General features: G+C 33.9%; 1 protein-coding gene across 1 annotated transcript in view; it reads right to left on the reverse strand.

Annotated features, from left to right (window-relative positions):
• Positions 1-24,377, reverse strand: part of KDM5A (lysine demethylase 5A) — a 75,760-nt gene extending 51,383 nt beyond the window's left edge. Inside the window, exons 1-10 of the mRNA XM_039869173.1 lie at positions 23,749-24,377; positions 21,198-21,275; positions 19,740-19,862; positions 12,697-12,867; positions 10,587-10,721; positions 5,615-5,720; positions 4,347-4,438; positions 3,590-3,748; positions 2,370-2,489; positions 1,532-1,690 (exon numbers count right to left, since the gene is read on the reverse strand). Of these exons, the coding sequence (XP_039725107.1) occupies positions 1,532-1,690; positions 2,370-2,489; positions 3,590-3,748; positions 4,347-4,438; positions 5,615-5,720; positions 10,587-10,721; positions 12,697-12,867; positions 19,740-19,862; positions 21,198-21,275; positions 23,749-23,919 (1,314 nt within the window). The 5' untranslated portion in view covers positions 23,920-24,377. The remainder of the gene's footprint in view (positions 1-1,531; positions 1,691-2,369; positions 2,490-3,589; positions 3,749-4,346; positions 4,439-5,614; positions 5,721-10,586; positions 10,722-12,696; positions 12,868-19,739; positions 19,863-21,197; positions 21,276-23,748) is intronic.
• Between the last annotated feature and the right edge of the window lie 1,002 nt (positions 24,378-25,379).

The raw sequence follows: 25,379 nt of genomic DNA on the forward strand, positions 1-25,379 counted from the left end.
ACAAGACAATATATATTAAACTCAAATACAGACAAAAGAGTAAATTCCATAGTTCTTTGGACAACAAAAGAGTAATCATCACAGGTTTGAACCATTAAGAAAAGTTTATAGAAAAGGAAGAACCTGAGTAGAGCTTGAAAGGAAAGATAAGGTTTGAAGGTAAATGACAGAGAGACAAAATATATTGGTCTGGCTCATAAAGGAGCAGAGTGGAATAGTCATGTTCAGTCATAAAAGCAGTCCTCCAAGCTGAAAAGAAAAGAACTCCAAATGATAACTTTGATCTATAAGAATGAAGAGCGCCAGAAATGGCAAATATGTGAGTAAATATGTAAAAAAGTACATTTTTCTCTTCTCTTAATTAAAAAAAAAAAGGTGGTTGAAAGCAATAATTACATTGCTATGTTGTGTTTATACACTATGTAGACACGATATATGGCAATGCACAAAAGGAAAGAGGAAATTGTTTTGATGTTGCTATATTTACCAGAATTAAGTCAATATTAATATGAAGTAGACTATAGTAGTTAAAAGATGTACATTGTCAAAAAGCTGTTTAAAATGAAAAGATGCATATTATAATTATTGGAACCACTAAATAACTCAAAAATATATAGCCAAAAGAGAGGAACTGAAATGGTGTTACAAAAAATATCTGCTTAACACCAAAAAAAAGCCATCAAGAAGAAAAAAAAAACAAAGACATGAGACAGAAAATAGCAAAAGGGCCGACATAAATCGAACATATTATTTTATTAACTGTAAACAGACTAAACACTCCAATCAAAAGACATCAGATTAGATTAAAAACAAACAAACAAACAAAAGATCTGATCTTATGCCACTTACAAGAGAAACACTTCGGATTCTAAGATACAAACAGGTTCAAAGTAAAAGAATGAGAAAAGGTATACCGTGCAAACAGTAACCTTAAGAGAACTGGAGTGCCTATACTTTTAATTATAATTCTTCTGCACTATATAGCTTTCTTAAAAACCATGTATAACTTTTAATAGATCAAACTAATCACTGCCAATTACAGAGAAAAGAAAAAGTGACAAGGACCAACTTAAAGAGACAAAGAAATGATCATCTTAATTCAGCTTTATACATGGAGGTCATCTCCAATGAGATGTGACTTCATAATATTTTACAGATTAAATACGTATTTGAAAACCTACCTGCTCAAGTGCTGAAAAGGAAACTAATTTGTGGGACTTATCAATGAAATGGAATTTTTTCCTAAATTTTAAATCTCTTTAGATTTTCAAACAGAAAGAGGTAGGTAAAAATTTTTTAATGGGGTTAAAGTTTTAAACTAATTGTTTTTAAAATGCAAAGTTAAATAATTTTTAATGGTACTTTGAATTTTTTAAAACTGAAGATTATTTATAATGTCCAAATCCTACATGTTTAATATTTTAAATGAACTTATTCCCTTATAATTGTCGAAAGGTAGATTTTCTACTATGCAAAGATTAAATCAGCTTGAGAGTAAGCAGGAGTTTAGATACTACTATCTGTTCTGCACCTCTTCTTCAGGCAGCATCTTTCTCCGACCATCTTTTACAGGAAATCCACTTCCAAAGTCTTTTGAGGAGATATCAGCTCCATACTCTACAATAACATCTTCTTCAATGCTGCTCACCAACCTCCAGAATTCCTTTTCTACTAGTTCTGTGGGAACCATCTACGCAAGGAAAACAAAAATTACATATTACTAACTCACTATATAACCATAACTCACTGTAACACAATATGCAGGTCAAGTGAATACAAACCAGTGATAAAATAAAAAACCTCCTTTTCCAGAGCTGAAAAGACTGGGGTCTTAGCTATTTCCACTGAGGATGGGAAAAAGCTAAAGACAACTTAGATGTTCAGAAAAACATAATGAACTTACACTGCCTTTTTCTGCAAGCTGCTTCCTAACTAAAATGGATAAAGATGACCTAGGGCAGCAAGGTGGAAAAAGGAAACAAAAATCAAGGCTTAATTTTAATAGCTTTGGCATATTTTTTTGATACAGATTTTTAAAAGCTCAAGATCCCCTAAGAAAAGCAGCAAACCTCGTATTACAAATAACTAAACAAAAGCAGCAACTGCCACATAACTTCATGCTCTTCTGTAAAAGATTACTCATTAGAGGGCTAATAAACAATTCAAAGATCAAAGCAGATTTCTCAACAGAAGAGTGCACAGTGCCACATTAGAGTATGAAAGAAACAGAAACAGATGGATCCTAGTCTTTAGATCTGGTGGCCTATCTTTTTTTTCATGCCGTTTTCTACAAAATAATTTAAGATAAAAGCAAATCAAAAGTTTTGGACTTCATACTTCCCCAAACTGACCTAAAGACATATACTCACATGGACTGGCATATTGAAATAATCAGACTTAAAATTATCTGCCATTTCTCCAAAGCTCTGAAGTGTATACTCTCGTACAGCTTGTTCAAATCCAAAGGCTTCTCGAGGTTTGTTACATTCCTGGGAAGAAAAAAATATCTAAGATTAACTCACTGAAACTAAACTAAACAAAGAATTAAGGCTCTCATGTACAAGCTTCTTTGATCATTTTCCTAGGTGAAGCTAATCCAATCAACTCTAGACAGCAAAACAAGTATTAATTACTTGCAATATAGAATCAGAAAATAATGTTCTAGAACCTCAACTGCATTATTCACAGTTTTCCAATAGGAAGGTGGTAGTAAGATACCTTTAAACTTTGGAGTTGGCATTAAGCTCTGCCACCATGGCAAACACCTACAGGATTACTCACTTGGAATCAAAGCCCATGGATGCCTATCATTCTCAGTATATCAGTGGATGTAGCTGTGCAGAATATAAATGTTCATGGAGAAAGGAGAGGTAATGGATAAAGGCGTATCCACTGGATTGCTAGGACAACAAGCTAGAAGAATGGTTTTTCCACACTACCAACCACATGACCAATACCTTTACACGAATATTCCTTTAGCACAGAACTGCTTCTGAATCATCTAAGCTTGATAATAGTAAATATTAATTCAAAGACCTCTGAATACATCTATACACACCCAGACAACTCCCTCCCCTTCAATGTCCTATCACATTTTGTTAAAATAAGTAAAGAGATGAGGCATTTCATGACAATGACATCATTATAATCTTTCAGTAAGAATAACTTATATAATCAAATCAAAATTTAAGCAAGCATTAATAGATACCATCAGTTTATCTGGTAGCATGAAAACTGAATGCATAATTCCTAAGTTTTAGAGTTTCAATTCTGATTTTTACTTTTTTTAATTAAAAAATTAAAAAAAAATAATAAAACAGCTTTTCTTCATTTTTGTTTTCCAGGAATATGAACATTCTGAGCAAAAATATCATTCATCTGCAGTAACAAAAAGAACTGTCAAACCAGAATCAGGAAAAGAACCTTTGAAAGGCAAGCTGCCACAATACAGTATCACTCTTAAAAAACCCTGGAGATTCTAAACATTGAAGAACAAAGAAAGTGGAAGAAGCTTTTGGAAACATGTTTACTATATGTGTGTACGCATGTGTTATTTGTTCTTAGTTTTTAAAGAATCCGTAAACTGTACCTCAGCAACACATTTAGGACATCTCCAATCTCCTTTGGGCACATCAGGTAGTGGGGGAATTAAGCAAAACGTATGATAGCTGTCATCGCATCCATCGCACAAAAGCAATCTATCTTCATTATTTCCTCGACCACAAAACATACAAACATAAAGATCAACCTGTTAAAAAACAAAGTAAAATAAAAGTCTATTTTCTATAATAAGTAATTTTAATTTTTACCAGGAACTCCTTAATTGAAATAATGTATACTAAAAAGTAAATATAACTTAAGTCCTGAATATTTGTTTTAAATAACTGTATTTAAACTGCTTTTCATAAAACTTCCTAAATTTCCTCAGAGCTTCTATAGGCAAGTTAATAAGAGCATAACAAGTTATTAGAATAAAGAAAGACTACAAATCTAGGGTACCTGAAAGTCAGTTTATAGAGATAAAATATACCATGTCATCCTTCCTATGTACAAACACCCTTTGGTAGAGAATAAATACTTAGAACTGTCTAAAATACAGCTCAAGGATTTACAGATTCATATTCATGCTCTCTCATATGGTCTATGACTTAGGGGAATAGTCTACGTATATGGGACAAAGCAAGGTTAACATTACAAAAACTAAAGCTGCAACTTTAGATTCACCGTCAAGTCTTCTAACCAAATGAATTAACTAAATGGCATACCAAGATACGAGAGCAAGATAAAAAGTACAAAACTAAATAAAAATAAATCCTTTCCCTCCTAACGCATCTCAAAACACTTACAAAGTTAACAGAGAGAGTTCCTTTCCGTTGTCTCATTTGCATGTTAAATGCGTCTGACCTGTTGGTAACTTTTCGTCTTCGGGAGACCTCATCTTAAAATAAAAATAGTTATATAATAATAGTAAAAACTAATGTTGAGAGCTTAACCTGGACCAGACACTATTTAAAATTATTTAAATTAGTACCTCACAACACTACGAGGTAGATATACTATTATCCCCCACTGAAGATAAAGAATCTGAAGTATAAAGAAGTTAGATAACTTGCCCAAAATCACACAGCCAGTGGCAGATTTGGGATTCTAATCTAGGCAGTTAAGCTCCAGAGAGCTTAACTACTATTTCTATATTGACTGTATGCAGTACTTATCAGCAACTACTTTGACTAGTTTTAAGATCATTGCCAGCCAACACAATAGTTATAAGAATGAATAAGATAATCGAAATCCTTAATTCTTAAAGAGTAATTATAAACTGTAATGTATTTAGTTAAGTCCTATCACACATTTCAGAATGATGGAACAATATTATCTGATCCTCCAGAGTTCAGTCCAAAATCTAAATTATGACTTAATTACTGATATCATAGAATGTATAGTTAATATGACTTTCGATTACAGCATTTCATGAAATTCTTATACAGTGAAAAAACATGTCGAACACAATCCTTGTTAAATTGAGTTTTAAAACTGACGTGTACAGAGAGAAAAGTAGAACTTGATCTTTGCATTAGTAATTTTACTTACAAAAAATTTCAAGTATGCTAAGCTGAGAGTTCTAGACTTTCCTTAAACACAGAGTTTATTTAAATGAAGTATAATAATATATAAAGGCAATCGTTAAAAAAATCAAAATTACAGTTAGCATTTAAGTCATAAACTCTCCCTACTATCTTTTAACACTAAAAGTCAAAGAACCCTTGATTTCACTTTGAATTCAAAAGTTAAAGCTTTAGATCACCAGGTAAGAACCATTAATTTCACCATTCTCTCATAAACTAGCCTTTAGAAATTACAATGTCTGTGTCGCATATTAGACATGCAGGAGGAAAAATTTCTCCCTTCCAAAATATTATAAAAATTCAACATGATATGGCTCCTCATGCTTTATATTTAAGACTATCTGCCATAAAAAAATAGGTGACTTGTCTAGGAACCATGTTATAAGTTTACAATCCCAAGGCAGACTGCAATTCAAACATCATGTGAATCTTGCTATAACCATATTGTTGTACCTTATTTCTTTTCATGATCAAATAACAGATTTTACCTTCTTTATCTTTCGCTCCCATTGCCAGGCCCACGACCTTAGGCCCAGCACCAAAAATTCGAAGTTTCTTCAGTTCTGTGTTTCTATTCACTTCTCCAGACTCTGACTAAAAAAAATAAAACTCATATTAGTCTAATTATTCTGCTTCATACATTTATTTCTTACTAAAGAAAAGTTTAAGATCCTCTTCAAAATGAAGAAAAAAATTGATTTCTTCTAATTCCACTCCCTGCCTCTTTACAGCAGTTGAACACACTTCATCAAAGCACTATGCAACACCCAGATTCCTTTCCACAAAAGAAAATCTACCTTTCAAAAAGCACAGTTCTCAATTAGGTTCAGTACAGAAATAAGACACTACTGGTAATAACTGGTATAATACAGGTAATAACAGCAGAAATCTCCACTTCTAAATAGTTAATGAATACTAATTATTTAATAGACACCCACTTCTAACTAGTTAATGGCAATATGCCCATCCCAAGAGATGAATATGATTGTTCTAAGCCAATCATGCCAATACAATTTCTCTTTGTTGGAGATGACCTAGCTAAGGATGGGACTGTCATCCTTGTCACCTTCTAATAAAAGAGAAAGCTTATCAAAGAATAAGTCCTTTTGCCCCAACTTCCTTCCCTACTGCTAAGAGATTAAGTCTAGTGAAAGCATGATACTTGCCGCTGCAATGGCCACATTGCAATTAGGAGCTATATCATCCACACACTGAAAGAAGCAAAGCAGAAAGATAGAGCCTGGGCCCTTGATGACAAAGTGCAGTAGCTGTATCAACCTTAGAACTACCTATAGCTCTGAAAATCTTATGTGAAAAATGTGTCCTTCTGTGAAAACTGTTGTTAATGTTTAAGGTATTGTCATTTGGTATTCTAGCACTTGAAGATGAGAGCATCCTGACAGACACCACTGTTATACCCTGAATTTAGATGAACCATATTTGAATGCAACTAATAATCAAAATCTATTTAAAATACACTTAGTTGATATGAATAAAAATAAACTAGGATAAAATACAGACTACTTTATGGCTACGTAACAGCTGATGTATGCAGACTAGACTGCTAAAAGATTATATAAGAATCAAACCAACCAAAATGGCATTTCAGAATTTACCTTTAAGCATTAGTAAACTGATTTGGCTATACTTATCAACCTCTACAGTTAAGTGATAAACACGACACTACACATTCTTCACCATTACTAAAGCAAATAATAATAAAAGCTAACACAGTGAATATACAGTGTGTGCCTTGTCAAAATATTTTACTCAATTAATTCGTACAATCTTTTTGGACAAGCAATAAAGTTCCAAAAAGCAGAAATAATAAAACAAAATTCTTGATCTTATTAGAATAAAACTACAAATAACGAAATAAAAATCAAAAGGCCCTTCCACCTGGAATTTTTTAACTATTTAAAAAAAGATAATAAAAAGACTATATATCAGAATCTCTGGAACTAATAAAAGCCATGAGCATGGAAAATTTTATAGTCTTAAACATATCAATTAAAACAAAAGAATAGAAATAAATGAATTAAGTTCCCAACTCAAAATGCTAGGAAAAAAACTAAAACATAAACCAAAAGAATTTTGTGATGCTAGAATAGAAGTGGAATTATTAGGATGAACTCAAAATATTAAATCATAATGTTTTTAAAATTTATTTCCCAGCCCTGACCACTCAAAGGGCTTAATAAATAATGATATCCCAGTAAAAAGCAGCACACCTTGTGCACAGATCTTGGTTTCTAAATACCAATGCCCACTAAAATGAACCAGGATTCCTTGAAGTGGCTTATTCCAGGTCTAAGGCAAGACAAGAACCAACGAGCTTTTTGTGCTCAAAAACTGATGGACACATGTCAAAAAAAACATCATGAACCAGCTTGTAGGAGTTCCCATAAGGTAAATTTGAAAAATTTGATTATCGAAAAGAAATAAAAGGTGATAAAAGATTGTAAGACATATATTAAACAAACAAACAAACAAAAAACCATGATCTCTAGTGATACCAAGAAGGGGGAGGGGGTCAATCATAGTTCCAGTCATATATATTCATCAAATATACATTTAAGATGTACACATTCTACTGTATGAAAAATATAGCTCAAGGTTGTTCTTTAAAGAAACAGGCTAATAAATGCAGAAGGAATGACAGACCTAGAAAACCACCAGTTTCCAACCAACATAATAATTAATTCAGGCAAGGATCACCAATCGATGTTAAAACCAGTAACTGGAAAAGAGGTTATTCATACCATCTCACAGTTTACTCTGATTACTTTTATTATAAAGAGAATAAGTACTTTATAAGGGAGAAGTCTGGTTCAAACTTAATATCACCAATAATTGGACATATTGGTATTATGGGCTTCATTCTAATGTATAAATGTGTTAAAGGTTTATTAATTCTTGATATAGACAACCGTGATGCCAGTTTCAAGGAACTCACTCTAGTAAGGTCACAGATGAAAAAAACTATTAGAGTATAGCAAGTGACAGAGATAAGAAATGGGAGTAAGATAACTTTCATAACTTGGTTCTTGATTGAGAGATTACTGGATGGCTGTGCTTGTCACTGTCACCAGGCTAGAAAATATTAAAGAAAAAGAGACTTAGAAAAGGTGATAATGATCTTTGAGACATACTGAATTTAGTAAACCTGAGCTGTGGCCACCAAGGAGTACATATATGCACACACACTCACCCTTGTGAACAGAAAAGAAGCATGGATGTCAAGACATATTTAGGAGTCCTCAGTGTATAGGTAGTAAGTGAAATCACTTGGTAGATGAGATCACTAGGGAAAGAGAAGATAGGAAAGGACTGAAAATACCATGTAAAGAACCTCTAGAGACAAGATAACAACGATGACTGAGGAGTGGTCAGAGAGTGAAGAGGAAAACCAAAGGACGGGTCAGAGAAGCCACATCAAGAGAAATCAAGTTAATCAAATTTCAAAGAAATCAGACACCATATTAAATGTATATACAACCAGAGATGAAGTAGGATAAGAAAAGAGGTCCCCATCATTTGACAACTACTAGTTCAGTGGTAACTTGGACAGTACAGGTTCAACAAATTTATTTGGCTCGAAGTCAGATTGCAGGGTACAAAAACTAAACAGATATTGATAACACTGAAACAATATAGACTATTTTTCAAGAAACTTGTCCGAGAAAAGAGGCAAGGAGTAAGGCACTTCTAGAAAGAGGTCTATTTGTTTTTAAGATGATAGAAATTTGAACACATTTATATGAGGGGCAGGGGGACTAGGGGATTTAGCAAACAAAGGAGGTAGAAGAAAAAGATTTCATAACTGATATATTAAAATCACTGAAGAAACCAGAAAGGATGGAAGTAGATGATCCCTGGAGAAAGGTATACTTTGCCCACAGAGATAACACAGAGATCAAGAATGAATACCAACAGTTTTGTGTATGGGGCAAAATGTTCTATCAGAAAGCCTTTTTCTTTCTTTCTGAAATAGAAAACCAGGAATGAAGCAGACTGGCAATACAGTAATTAAGAACAAATTGTGAATTTAAGAAATTTTTAATTGCAAATCCTGAAATGGTTCTAGTTTCTACCTGACATCAACCAATCTGACTCCAGTGACAATTATTACAATGGGTAAAAGCATTCTATGTAGTCCTCTTTCTTTTATCAAGAAAGGCAATTAGAAATAAATAGGATATTTTCATGGTTTTAGAAGAACATCAAAAGGGGTTTCGTCGCAAGCTGGCAATTGATTAGATGAACAGGGCCACCCTGGGCAACTCTTTAGAGTTGAGTCATCATGTCAAAGAGATCAGTCTTCAAGTGTTTCAAGTCTTGACATAGAATCATCACTATGTACCTAAAGATGATCAGAACTTCTGAGATCAACCACAGTAATAAAAATCACTTAATGACTAAACCAGAGTTTACCAATTTATAGTGGGGCTATCGCTTTCCAATGAATTTCCATTAAATTCATATTTCCCATCTAAGACACCTACCTTTCTGCTGTTAAAGTACCTAAGAAGCTAAATTATTAATCAAGAGGTTATTAAATAAGCATAAACTCAGAACAGGAAAGGAGACATGGCATGAGAGAGATTTTGCCTGAGCTCTAGAAAAGCAAAATAAAGTATACTAGCCTGCCTCTCCAGTGACAGGACACCTTACCATATACAGTATTTCTTGTAGTAGACTATGTTCCTTCTCTGATTCCCACTATCAATATAAACCATTTCCATTCTTTTAACACACTGTTTCTTTAAATATGTTAAAGTCAATGATTAGGATTCAGGTAAGTTGCTTTTTCAGTCCACTCGTATGCTTAATTTAAATGGACCATATCTGAGTTCTAAGGGCACCTCATTGTCTCAGCTTATAGACTTAGTCTTTAGCAAAAACCTTAAAAAATACAATTTTGAGGACCACTAAGAAATGAGAATAGGAAGGGGTGGAGCGAACAAAAAGAAATGAGGGCACTTTTCTTCTGATGCATTCATTAGGCTTTAAAATTATTTTAGGTTGCAAGAACACTATAGAAATTACATTGAAATGGTCTAGACACTAAGAAACTTAATACTATGGTTTTTAAAAGAATAACAAGTGAAATATAAAACCACTCTTTCCTACTCCTCTCAACTCCTGCTATGAAAATAAAATATACTAGAATTCATCAGCATATCTGTGAAACTGACCCTACAGTATCCAGGGTCACCCTCTGATTTGTCATTTCTGCCAAAAACTTCAAAATTAACAAAAAGCTTTCTAAATCAAATCAGACTGAATTTTATAATTTCTTCCCCATTCATCTTGAAAGTAAACAAAAATCTCAAAAGTAAATGAAACTCTTTAAGTTTTAAAGAACAGTATGTGAACAACCTCCCATAACCAAATAACTGTTCTACACAGTCGATGCACTTAAAATTCCTATTAAAAATGGCCCATGGAAATTGATACCTGAGACTTGACACGTCTTGTTCTCTTCGGCACAATGTTCATTCTTGTGCCTGGCTCTGGGGAAGTTTGGACATCAGTACCAAGAACCTCAGGCTCCACTTTTTCCTTAAGATCTAAATTAGGCATTTGTACACCCTAAAGAATCAGAGCACAGAAAGAGAGCAGATTCACTGATAAGAGATCAAATTTGAGACTCGGAAAAAATAATAAATTTCCAATAAATTCCAATAAATACTATAGGAAACCAGATGACAATTCTCCCATCAAATTGATCTACAGATTCAAGACAATCTCTATCAAAATCTTAGCAGGCTTTTGTAGAAATTGAGAAGTTCATTCTAAAATTTATGTGGAAATGCAAATTGTTTAGAAATTCTGAAAAAAGGACAAAATTGGAAGACTTACACTACTGCCTATCAAAATTTACTATAAAGCTATAGTACTCAAGACAGCACAGTATTGGAGTTAGGGTAAATATACAGATCAAAGAATAAAACAGAGACCAGAAATAAACCTACATATTTAAATTCAACTGATTTTCAAAAAAGGTGCCAAAGTAAATCAATAGGAAAAGGGTAGTCTTTTTAACAAATGGTGCTGGTACAATTGGATATTCATTTACCCTGTTCTCCACCCTAAAAAATTATATACCCTGACCTCATACTACACACACACACACACACACACCCCTAAAAAATGGATCAAAGACCTAAACATAAAAGCTGAAACTACAAAACTTCTAGATGAAAACAAAGAAGAAAATCTTTGTGGTCTTCAGTTAGGAAAAGATTTCTTAGCTACGACAACAGAAACATGATCCATAAATACAGAGGGGAAAAAAAAATCAATAAATTACTCTTGAAATAGATACCATTATGAAAATGAAAAGGTAAACCAAAGACTAGGAGAAAATATTTGTAAAACCATTTTCTGATAAAGAAGTTGTATATAGAATATACAATGAACTCTCAGAACAAGTATAAAATGAGGAACAACCTAATAAAAACAATTTGAAGAAACACTTCATGAAGTAAAATATATGAATGGCTAATATGCACATGAAAAGATGCACAACACCATTAGTCATTCAGGAAATGAAAATTAAAATCACAATGAGATACCACTACACACCCACTAGAATGACTATAAGCAAAATAACTGACAATACCAAGTGCTGGCAAAGACGTGGAGAAACTGGAAGCCTCTACATTACTGGTGGGAATGTAAAATGGTTCAGCCACTTTGGAAAACAGTTTGGCAGTTTCTTAAAAAGTTAAACATAAACTTACCATATAACCCAGCAATTCCACTCCTAGGTATCTACCCAAGAGAAATGAAAACATATGTCCACACAAAGACTTGTACATGAATTTCATAGCATTATTCATAATAGCCTTAAACTGGAAACAATCCAACAGTCCATCAACTAGTAAATGGATAAACAAAAATGGTATATCCATTCAACAGAATATTATTCAGCCATTAAAAGGAATGAAGTACTAATACATACTAAAACATGGATGCGCCTTAAAAACATTAAGCTAAGGAAAAGAAACCAGATACAAAATCATGTGGTATGATTCCATCTATGTGAAATTTCTAGAAAAGACAAAACTATGGAACTAGAAAGTAGATGAGGAGTTGTCTAGGTTTGGGGGTAGGAGCAGGAATCAACTATAAATGAACACAAAAGAACTTTTTAGGCTGATGGAAGTGTTCTAAAACTAGATTGTGATGTGTGATTTTTATTAAAGTTTGTTAACTGTGTACCTACAAAAGGTAAATTCTATAGTATGTAAATTATACCTCACTTAAGCTGTTAAAAAAAAAAACACATGAAATCAAGAGAAGGAATTTTTCAAAAAGCTTAAGCAAAAGAACTTATTTTAAATAAAAAAACACCCTTCATTCCCATTAGCCTTTATCTTGTAAACCATCAAAAATAGCTGATTTTTAAACTACACCTTGCTTCCCCAAATTTTGGTAGGTGGAGAAATCTTTTTCAACTTATTATGCACAGGCAACTGCTAACTTGTTATGGTGAATGCAGTCTAAAGTTAAACTTGGCAAACTGGATTTATCCACTCCTAAAAAAAATGATGCATCTCACCATAAGGCTGACACCAGATTGGAAAAGCTCATATGGGTAGAGAATTCTTTCATAGTGTGACTTCAAAAGAGACCCAGTTCCTTTTCCTGGTAGATATCCTAAGCGGCTACCCACTTTTGACCATTTCTTCTCTTTGGTGACCATTTCAAAACCTCCTTTGCTGGCAACGATCTGAAAAGAAAGTAAAAATTATTTAGGGAAAGAAGGCAGATTCATGTATTCTGACTGTACATCTTACCTGCTAATACAAAAATTATTCTGGGCCTAGATCTCAAATTTCCTTTCAACAACTATCTGATGAATCTGAAACATTTTAAAGTACTGAATGGGATGGTGATTTTTGGAAGTTTTAAACGCTATTATTTAATTAATGTTATTGTGCCTACCTTAAATGAACCTGACATTTAAAAACATTTAATGAATTTACACTTTGTACATTATACAACTTGAGAAAACTAAAGATGCACTCTGTATCTTCAAGGAACTCAAAATATAAGAATACAGATCAAAAATAGACATGAGGAATAAATATAAGTTATATAGTACAAAAGAAACATAATTCCTGAAATTAGAAAATGTATCAAATAACATAAAATTTAATAAAAATGTCAAGTCAACAATGGAGTCAGAAGATATTTGAAAAAGAGGCTCTAATTTTTCAAAAAGGTAAAAGCTTTACATAAGATTATAAAGGAATGATACAGAAAGATCACATTTACTGGAATGTATTAAGGTAGGAAGTGATGAGATAAGCTGGCCAATCTGGCTGAATGCTCACATCAAACCTGGCATTGTATAGAATATCAAAGCTCCATATCTTCCAGAAGCTGATATTATACATCTCTCAAACTCTAATATAGGTTTTTCGAAAAATGAAATAAAATAAATAAAATAAAATATATAGGCAGTTTTCAGTTTCACTGATAACAGAATAAAAAGGACTGTGACATAGTTATTTGAACTCAAAAATTTTCCTCTTTGAATATACATTACTCTATTTTACTCCATCAAAAGAGGAGAAAAATTAAACACAGAATTACCGTATGATCCAGCAATTCCACCTCTAGGTATAGTATACCCAAAAGAACTGAAAGCTGGGATTTAGACAGATACTTGCATATCAATGTTCAGAGCAGCATTATTCACAGAAGCCAAAAAGTAGAAACAACCCAAATGTCCAACAAGAGATTAACAGATAAACAAAATATGATATACACATATAATGGAATATTACTCGGCCCTGAAAAAGAATGAAATGATACATGTGACAACATGGATAAATTTGAAAACATTATGCTAAGTGATATAAATCAAACACAAATGGATATTACACAATTCTATTTATACGACATACCTAGGGTAAGCAAATCATCAAGAAAGCCGAATAGGTTTTACCAGGGGCTACAGGGAGGGAGAAAGTCCTGAAAATTGATAGTAGTGATAGTTGCACATTTTGAATGTACTTAATGCCATCAAACTATACACTTAAAAAAGAGTGAATTTGTTATGTATATTTTATCACATTTTTTTAAAAAAGGCTAATAAGAGCATGTACTATAGAGCCAGACTGCAAGAGTTCAAATCCTAGCTTCGCTATTTAACAATTGTATGACCTTGGGTAAGTTATACAATTTGCATCTCAGATTCCTCACTATTATTAAAAAAGTAATAATAATAGTACTTACACCTAATTATGAGGCTGCTGTGAAGACAAAGGAAATAAATAAAACATGAAAAGCACCAGGACAGCAATGTTAGCTATATTTATAAATGTCTGTGTGTAGACAAATTAGGGTGGGGGGTGTGAACATGCTATAAATAAGTAAAGAAAATATTTTCAACTAGAAACACATGAGTTCATAAGCATAAGATCTGTATACATCTCTAACTCTTTAGCTTCTCCTTTCATACCCTCAGAGAAAATCCTCTGTTAAGAGCTAACCAGGAAAAAATTATAAAGAGAAAAAAATGTAGCTTTCAAATTTTGTAGTGTAGAAGATGACACAATGAGGGTAGTTTAGAGAGAAGGCTATTTGGAAGCAAATGGATAAATTAGAACAACTTTCTTTCATATCTTTCCAGTGCTTCTATACTGTCAGCTACTGTTCTAGGTGCCTGAGATACATCTGTGAATAAAACAAAGATATTTTCCCTCATGGAACTTACATTCTAGTGGGATAAGACAGGCAATAAATATAACATGTAAATTGTGAAGTGATAAATCCTGTGGAAGAAATTTTAAAAAGCAGTTAAAAAGCCTCATACGTAACAGAATGAGGGTAAACTGAAGTATTAAACTATCACAAAAAGCCTCATTACAAAGGTGAAATTTGAGCAAAGACATGAAGGAGGTAAAGCACTTACCCAAGCAGATATAAAGAGAATAGCCAGACCAAGGGCCCTAAGAAGCATGCCTAGAGTTTTTGAGGGATGATAAGGAAGCCAATATGGCTAAAGCGAATGGGGAGGAGTAGTAAAGGAAGTCAGAAGGGAAAGAGAAGCTCTCTTAGCATTCTTTATTATCCAATACAATTATCACCATTACATAATAACCTGTTTGGTATTCAAAGCACTTCAAGCTAAAATTCCATTAGTAGTGATGTATCTGCATGGATCTAGTCACGCTTTTCCCATCCAGTTCTAATGATTACTGGCACGCAGCTGTGAAAATGACAGCCAGCATAGGGTATGAAAGCTATCTCACAAAAAAATCAAAACCATGACTTTGGCTTCATGAATACAATACTCTGATAAATCTAACTGGGCCTAATACTATAAAAACATAAACTTTACACTAGTTTTACTCCAGCTGACAGACTCAAGGATTAGCATGCATAATTTCAAAATATAAACCATTTATTCCAAACATTTGCAATATATTACACCACTGTCACTAGAAATATATCACTTAAGAACCATGTCCTTTAAAAAGATACACAGCATGCACCTAAATTGAACATGATGAAGAATGGCCCTTAATCAAATCTGACCAAAGAGCAATGTCAATCAAGGCCAAAATTTCAGTCCAATAACAAACTAAGTCTGAATAGCAAGAGACGATTTTAACAAAGTAGTAGCAATACTATACTTAAAAACTCCCTCTCAAAACTCCACTAAAAAAAACAGTGAAGGGGCACAAACGCATACTCCCAAGACGACAGACCAAAAGAAAGCAGGTAAATGAGTGATAACTTAGGCAAAAAAAAAAAAAAAACAAAACCCCAAACAACCCAAGCACCTGAAATAGGAGAAAGCCAAGGAGAAGCTTCTGCAACATAGAATTTGAAAAGGCTTAAGAAATATAAGCACCTCTAAAATTAGGGACGGCAATAGACAGAAAACAGAATTGGCTGAAAACATATATAAAAGCAATTAGACCACCACGAGTCAGCACAGCCAGGCAACTATTCCTTTCCAATTCCAGCAGAAGACGGAAAGTTTATTCACAGGAGAGTTTGAAAAGAAGGGACTCTACCCCGAGAAAGAAATAAGTAGTAAAATATAGGATCAGTCTAATAGTCTAAACAGTCTAATAGTCTAACATCAGGCTATTAGTCTAATATCCAACTAATAAGAGTTCAAAAAGAGAAAAATGTAGAAGAAACTGTCCCAGGACTAATACAAGAAAAATTATAAGAACTCAAAGACATGAGTTCGGATTAGAGAGATTATCAACTGCAATAAAAATACTGAATAAAAATAAACACATATCCCCGATGCATATCACTGCGAAGTCTGAAACCACTGGGAATAATGATTGGCTCCTGTCTTCAAGAAAAAGAAAGTCACATACAAAAGAACAATAATACAGAATCCTTCTTTTCAACAGCAACACTGGAAACCAGAATATGGAGTAAAGGTTTCAAAGTACTTAAGAAAAATGATTTACAATTTAGATTTCTAAACCCCATCAAACTACTAATAAAGTCTTAGAATATTTTTAAAGAAAGAATTTACATCCCATTTACCTTCTTGCTCCTGAAACTAGTAGAAAAAAAAGTTTCACTAAAATAGGCATAAACCAAGTAATAGAAAGACTTGAAACAAGGAGAGGCATAGAAAATTCCCAGAATGATAATAGTGGAAGAAGTTCCAGACTGACAGTTGACATTAAAAAACAACCAGTCTGGATTGGATCAGGAAAGAGAACTCCAGAGGAATAGCTTCATGAAAATGAAATTGATAGGTTATCTGATGAGTAAAACCATACTGAGAGATTTATACTTCTGCTACAAAATCTGAAAATAAAATTTTGATAGTTATAAAGAAAACATACAAAGTAAAAAGGGGGTATTATTAACTCCAAGGAAAAGAAAAATTGGTATAAGGAAACAATCATAGCACACTATAAGCACAGGTACAAATAATATTTGTATTTACACAGTCACATTAATCATATTGATTAATAAAAAATTGATCTAACTACATTATAATGGGATAAGGGACCTGAAATATGTGAGGATTTAGATTTCTTACACCCACCTCTCATATCGGTAGTCGAAAATCAGTATATAATATTTAAATCTGAAAAATGAAGGAATAGCATAACGAACACGTATTTGGAAATATAAAGATGAGAAACAGAAACAGCTAAAAGAAGTGAAAATTATTAGCTCTGAGAAGTGGGAATGAGAATGGAGAGGTGGAGAAGAGAGAATGCTGGTTTTCATCTTAAGCCATTTTAAAATGTACTACTTGACCAAAAAGAAAAAAAAAACTTAAGGGCTGGAATGAACGTTCTTTCCTGCACTGATTATTAATAGTAATTGTTAATGTAAAACACTTTTAAATTACAGACATTCCAAGTAACACTTATTATCAAAAATAACAAGACAGTGATTTAATCAAAACAGGAACCCATCATTTTGATGATTTAATGACTCAAAAGACTGAAAATTTACTTCCCATTAAATAGACAGAATCAAAGTGTTTCAAAACCATGTCTATAATAACAAACTGTGCTCGCTTCGGCAGCACATATATAATAACAAACTCAAAAGATGTTCATCAGTTGTCAGCCAAAAATAATCTTTTTTAAAGGGCATATCTAACGACCTAAATATATCAGAATTCTCAATGTTTTCTGCAGTTTTCAGCCTGCGCCTCTTGCTAAAAAGTAAAATGTCATGCTAATGAAATAGTCACCCAATGACATCAGAACAGTGGTTACTTTTGGGGAGAAATATTGACTGGGAGGGAGATGAAGGAGCCTGCTACAGTGCTATAAATGTTCTATACCTTCATCTGGTAAGTAGTTCCGGGAGGGAGAGAAGAAGGGAGGAAGGGCGTGTGTGTCTAAAGATTTGTCCAACTGTACATTTAAAATTTGTACATTGAACTTAAGTTACACCTCAATGTAAAGAAAAAAACTTCAAGTGGTGAGAGGCAGCAAAAGTATTATAAAGTATAAACAAAGTAACTAATTTGGCAAAAATTTTCTGCCTTTTATCTTTAAATCTGTTTTATAAGCATTCTCAAAGATTAAGGGAAAGAGATGTCCTGGGGACTTAAAGACAAGACTGCAATAAAACCCAGGACAATGAAACTTAACCTTTGATCAACATATCTGCAATACATTCTCTAAGTACTTAAACCAGATATACTTTATTAGTATTTTCCCTTTGCACACACACAAAAAAATTGGATTTTTCAAGATAAACAGCCCAGACGACAAACACTACATAGAACTGTGAACAACTAGATATTCAAATTAGGATACCTCTAAAGCCCCTTCCTAATTTTGAAATGCTACAACTCTGTAAAACCAAGAATGCAACCTAATTTACCATCAGAATAAACCTAATGTTTACTTTTTAATTGTCCAAAAAAAAAAAATCTTAAAACAAATTTATCCAAATGGTTCACTACAAGATACAAACCCAACTCCCAAATTCATTATAATTTGCTCTTTGGTATCATCACAAGTTTTCATACAATTGAACTGAGTAAGTCTCAGCACAGTGTTTAATTATTCACATCACTACCTGATTGATAAAACAAACTTAGAGCTGTATTTTAGTATAAGATTACACTTCCTATAGAATGTTTAGTATAAAACAAAAATTTGAGAGAATTCTCATCTGACATTTGAGAGAATTCTGATCTGACATAAAACAAACAGAGCTGTATTTTAGTATAAGATTACACTTCCTATAGAATGTTTAGTATAAAACAAAAATTTGAGAGAATTCTGATCTGACATTTTTAAATCATAAAAAATAATGTAAATGTAATTATTCTAATTTTTTTCATTGAAAGTGAAATCATCTAAAACTAACTGCAATTTAAATAAGAAATTTTTATTTCAAAATACTATATCAATCATAGGATAGGCTACAGAAATAAGCTGTTTTGCAAAATTCTTCAAATAATCAAGCTGTCTTCACTCACGACTTAGAACCATCATATACTTTTATTATTGTGTAACAAAACATGTCTTCAAGGTATTATAAACCCTGGAGGTCAGTTTTTTCACAGTAGGGAATGTAATATTACAAAGTTAAGCTAACTATAGTCAAAAATTAGTCTAAACACTTCACACTTAGATTTTTGAGCTATTATTCATTCTACTGGATAATGCTGGCTTTGGTTAACCATTAACACGACTTACAGGTATTCATGCAACTGATATATACCATATGTAAGAATGCTGAGTAGCATGAATCTCTTTAGTATACCAAATTTACAAATAAGAAATAGGGAAAAAAAGATGACAAGCTCAACATCATATACTCAACAGTAGAATATTAGTTATATATACAACTACTAAAACATTAGTAAGTTGGTGTCATTTCTTTTGCATTATTCTCTATCACAGAGCCTATTAATCTGAGTGAGTCATTAAATATTAACCTCCAAATTATAGAATAGTTTATTTTAAAACTAATTTTGAAATCTCTCATTTCCATTTATTCATGCTTGCATTTCGTTGTCAAACAAATCCTACACAGGAAGTGATGTTTTCCATCAAGTTTATCTGAAATTCCTAATTTTATAAATTTACTAGCCTCTGCTCAAATTTCTAAACCAAATAAAAGCCTCACCTTGCTCAAAGCATACAGATCCAAGATTTTTCTCTCCACCACAGGGATCTTCAAAGTAGATCCTTGAAGTTCCCAAAATTTTGCTAGTTGATCCAAGAAGTCCAGTCTCACTCTGGTCATTGCCTAAAATTATTAAGATAGAAAAATTAGAAATAACACCTATGTTACAGTTGAAAATACACGTGTTTTTACTTAACTCATCTCTAAAGAAATTCAGACTTTTCATTATTGCTTAGTCCAGCCCTATAAAGTAAGCTAATAATAATAAAAAAAATATTTCTAATAGACTTTATTCATTAAGGTAAAAAAGTTACTCTAATATACGTAAATGGTTCTCATATTATCAACCAAAGAAAATTTGGGGAAGAAGGTGGCTTAACTTTAAGCTAATCAGAAAATTTAGAAAATCAGATTATTCTGTTTCTAAGCATTCTAAGTCTGCCATTTCTTCTGTAGATAATATGCACACTTAGGGTACAGCAACTCTCTACCTCACTGATATTAAAATCCTTCAAGTATCTAATTACAAGAGACTAAAAGAAAAAAAATGTATTAAAATCTCAGAAAATGTTTCAGGAGCATCAGGGGAAAAAAAACACCTCAGCATGACATGTTAAACAAGCCTCAGCCAAAATTCTCTTTTGTACTCTGACAGTTTTCTACCACACTGAAGAATCTTCTGAAAGCCTGGCATGGGGAGACTGGGTGAAAAAGGTGAAGGTATTAAGTACAAATTGATAGTTACAAAACTGTCACAGGGATATAAAGAAGAGCACAGGGATATAGTCAATGATATTGTAATAACTATGTATGATGCCAGGTGGGTTCCAGACTTATTACAGGAATCACTTCATAAATTATATAAATATTTGACCACTAGACTACACACCTGAAACCAATATAAAGTATTAAATGTCAACTGTAATGGACAAATTAAAAAGACAGTTCATGTAAGTAGAATCATAAAAAAAGGAAAGAAAATCTGGTAGATGAGAATAGAGAATTAACAATATTTAAAGAGAGATCTTGATAAATCAGATTAACAGTCTTGGAAAAGTTCTGTTAAAGCCGAAAAAAAAAAAAACCCTAAACAAACCACCTCTGAAAACTAGATTTTTTGATAGAATTTTAAAAACTAATTTTCAAAGACCACAGGAAACAGAGCACTAACAAAAAATTTTAGAATAATAACTGCTGAAGAAAGTTCAACTTAAGAATTCCAGGTCTCTAAGTTGGATATTTCTACTATGAAAAATATGGCTAGAGATAGTTTCCCATAATCCCAATTAGGTGAAAAAACTATAATAACTACTTGGAAAAAAATTTTTTTTTTTAATCAGAAACTTCTTTGCATTCAATTTTAACTAACATGAAGTCTGAGCCCTGGTACATGAGCTTCTCAAAGTTCTCCACCTGGATCCCTGACATAAAGAATAAATCAGGAGGCATGACACTCACTTCAAGTTCATTCAGGCGCTGGACCCTGGGAGTGAAACGAAAGCTTTTCACTTCACATGCAAATGGAGGTTGCCAATCCTAAATAGAAAGTTTTTTTTTAAGCATAGTGATATATAAGCAACGGATGCATCATTCTTTCTCTTAATTTAAGGGGGAGGAGGGTAAGTTGTCACAAATCATAATAACACAACTAATAAGTCTTCTTTATTGTAGAGATAAAAAGGTTAATATTATTACTTCTAATAATAAAATAATACTCTAAGTAGTATCAAAATTATTTTATCTATAAATCCTTAAATCTCACCAGTCCCATTATTTACATCCCACAATTATGTTTTCCCCAATTATTCAAGTGGAGCACAGTGAGCTCATGGATCTCAATACAGTGTCTACTAAACATCCAAGTTTAACAGAATTTGAAAGAAGCAAAAAGGGAACAAAAATTAAAAAGTAATTTTTAAGCTACTTATATAATCAAATAATGTTTTTTTCATTCATGTATGATGTGACACAGCACTTTACAGTCTATATTACATAAATATGTTGTTCAAAGCCCACCTTCTGGGCACCTAAATATTAAAAAAAAAAAAAACAAAGTAAGCAAACCCATAGACAAGGACAATTTCCAGATTGGAGATGTGGTGTAACTGAAAAAAGATAGCACATTTCAAACACGGTTCTAGATAATAGTTTGGTTTGGCCTAAGTAATAACAAATCTGATTAAAAACCTAAGTAGTAAAAAAAAAAATTAATCTTATCTTGGAAACTAAAGAAGTCACCAATATTGAAATTAAGTTAATTGAAATTAAATTTTCAGTAATGTGACAAAGAGAAGGTATATTATTTCAATCTTCTTTTAAGTAATTAAAAAGTGTGTGTGTGTGTGTGTGTGTGTGTGTGTGTGTGTGTGTGTGTGTTTACTCAAAAGGAATCTTGGATAGAGTTTCTAATTCATAAAGGCAACAGAATAGATAAAAATATGGTTTAGAAAAAACTGCAGTGCTTATGATTTTGTCAGTATTAGGTTATTTTGATAGAAAAAAATTACGTGAAGCTTTTGGAAGATGGCTATATATATATATATATATACATATCATCACTCATCATAGCAATGATCTGTTTATGCTCTGCCTCCAAATGATAGCCTATAATCTTAATCAGATTCACCTAACATAATCAGAGTAGTATGTCTGGGTTTCAGAAGTAAACAGATTGATCTAGGTTCAAAATTTACTTTGCTACTTGCCCCAGATCAAGCATTTGATAAGGTATTTAACTGATCCAGACATCTTCTATAAAATAAAACTATTTACCTACTAGGGCTTCAAAGAATAATAAATAATAAATAGGTCCTAAATTAGCTCCTCCTTCTCATCTAAACTCTTTTTATTCACTGTGGTACACACCAGTAAGGTGGTCTGGTGGAAGCAGATGCTTTTTAAAGGGTGAAATGCTTAACAGTACGTAACATTCTATTTCTATTACTAGTAGACAAATCATAAAGCAAGGTGTCCCTTTAGGAAGCACTAAGACAGTAGTTCGCAAACTTTAATATGCATTAAGAATCTGCGATCAATCTTGCTAGAAAAGCAGATTCTAGATATCCACATTCAGAAATTGATTCTGGTCTGGGAATAAGGCTTAGGGATCTACATTTTAACAAGCATCGGGTTGACCGTGGTGCAGATGCACCAGGAACATCATTTGGAAACACTGGTCTAATGGGTAATCTTTTGACCTTGAGCAAATTACTCTACCTCTTGGGGCACTATTTCCCCCAAACAAGGGGTAAATATCTGCTTTCTTACCTTAAAGATTGAGAATTATAATTAACTTATAGGCAAACCCAGTTATTTGCAATAAACGTGATTCGTAAATTTTGATCCATTATTCCTTTTATCAAAATATTTCAATGTTTTCTTTCTCTCCATCATTGACAAATTCTTCCTAAACCTCTAATTTAAAAATAAAAGCTGCTCCTCCTCTTCCCCCGGGACATTTTTTCACTGCTGCAGTAATCACTCTGAGGTTCTTGTTTGGTGATACCATCCTAGGGGACAACTAGAGTTCAGATTATCGTTTAAGAAACCTTAGGCCCGAGATGAAGCCTGCAAATATTTAATAAATTAAGCATTACTAGGAAAAATAAATCCTAGCTGGGATAAACAAATATCCGACAGAGGACAGTTTCTACTATCGTATAACAATAAAGATTATACATGTGTAGAACATGTCATGCCATAACACTTCAAACATCTTATCGGCCAACGAAAAGCCTAAAGCCTTTTGTTCCCCTTTGCCCACAATCCAAAAAAAGTATCAGTTCCCAAGTTCTAGGAGGAAAGGCCCCAGAGACACCACTCTCGTGTTCAGACAAGACTACAGAATACTGCAAAAGAAACTAAGGCAAAAACATCCAGAAACTTGGCTTCTGGTCGTTGAGAAATGAAGGAGAGTGAATATGAAAGGCGAGAAGAACCGGAAAAGTAAAGCTAAACCAAGTGTATCGACTCCCCCACTCTCCTCCCCTATCTCCTCAGACGCCGGTACCTTGGGCGGTCGGATTTTGCAGATGCCGGTTTTCTCTGCCAGAGGCCGGATGCGGCCAATAAAGCTGAGCGGGTCTGTGAACTCCTCCCAGCTGGGCTCAAAGACTGGGCACTCTGGGGGTGGCACGAACTCTGCCGCGTAGCCCCCTGTCCCCACGCCCGCCATGGCCATACCGGGGGCGAGGGGGGGAGGGGGTTCTGTGGGGGAAGCAAGTAGAGAAAGGCTGGCTGAAGCCCACCAAAACCTTTCACGTTCCCTGACAAGGGCCGAAGCTCATCTTCTCAGACAAGAACTGCTCAACACAGGAACCCCAGAATCGTTTCCCTCTCTCGTTTGTTATTGTTTCCTTCGGGGCTTTTCCTCACAGGGCTAGGGCTTTCCGGAAGTTAACGTGCTTCCAAATCCCTCCGCCACACCAAGAAACAGAATCCCTCCGCAGCACCGCGACGCCTTGTCGTACCACCTTTCTTCCGCTCTTTCCCAACAACCCAGTGTTACTCCTTGTGTCCTTTTCCGTGAAAGCTCTGCGCTATCCAACGACTTTAAGCGGCACACCTTGGCGTCCTACGCTCTCTCCTATGGGGGAAAGTACCCGGGACCGAGACGGAACAATCTCTTCCGGCGCGGAGGAATGTGTAATGCTCCTAGAGGGCAGAGGTTCTGCTTCCGGTGAGGAGGGGCTAGTTCCCCTTTGTGTATAAATGGACGGGAAAACAAGTCCGACCTAATCGCAGGCACACCCCCTTTCGTTGGGGTTACGCAGCGTGTTTTAACCTACTTGTCTGTTCTTTCCCTGGAAACTAAACTTTTCAGATTATCTCTCTTTTTTCAGTCCTTTGACTGTTAGTGTCTCAAATATTCTCCCTGGACCGCTTTATAGCCGCCCTATCTCCATGACAACAAATTCGGGTGGAACGCGTGTCCCAAAATCCTGTAGGCCGGCATACTTGTTTTTTGTCCCCATAGAAGCAACGGTTCTTTACCTTGCTTTACCAAGAGGTGCCAACCCCCAAGTCATTTCACTTTCTTCTGGCACCACATACTCCGTAACCCTTTCTCAATTTGCTGTAAAAGTTATGGCAACTGTTCTGACACTGCCCGTCAAAAATCTACATGCTTCTGTCCACCTCCAGGTCCTACAAATTGTGGAGAATAACGTAGAAAGGCATAAAGAAATCGTGAGAGTGTGGTTCTTAGCATTAAATATTTGTTGAAACGAAGACCTACTTCTCAAGGCTTGTTCTCCTACTCTCTTGTGCACTCTCAGCTACCCCCAGGACTAAAATTTACTGATGACTCCCAAATCTGTATTTCCAGCCTAGGCTTCTCACCAATTTACAAACCAGTACATCTAACTAGCTACTGGGTGATTACACTTGATAAACTTAAAGTATCTCGAACTCATAGTTAATCCCTACTGTTTTTTCAGTGTTTCCAGTTTCTATTAATAATTTCATAGAAACTCAGATGCCTGAGCCAGAAATCTAAAAATAATCCTTAACTCCTGCTTCCTTACTATCCGTGTGTGTGTGTATGATGCGTGTGTGTGTGTGTGTGTGTGTGTGTGTGTGTGTGAAGTCAGGAGATTCTATCACTTAGTAATCTTAAATCCACCTTGATCTATCCGTTTT

The sequence above is a fragment of the Pteropus medius genome, unplaced genomic scaffold, assembly GCF_902729225.1.
Source record: "Pteropus medius unplaced genomic scaffold, Ma_sr-lr_union100, whole genome shotgun sequence".
NCBI classification, from domain to species: Eukaryota; Metazoa; Chordata; class Mammalia; order Chiroptera; family Pteropodidae; genus Pteropus; species Pteropus medius.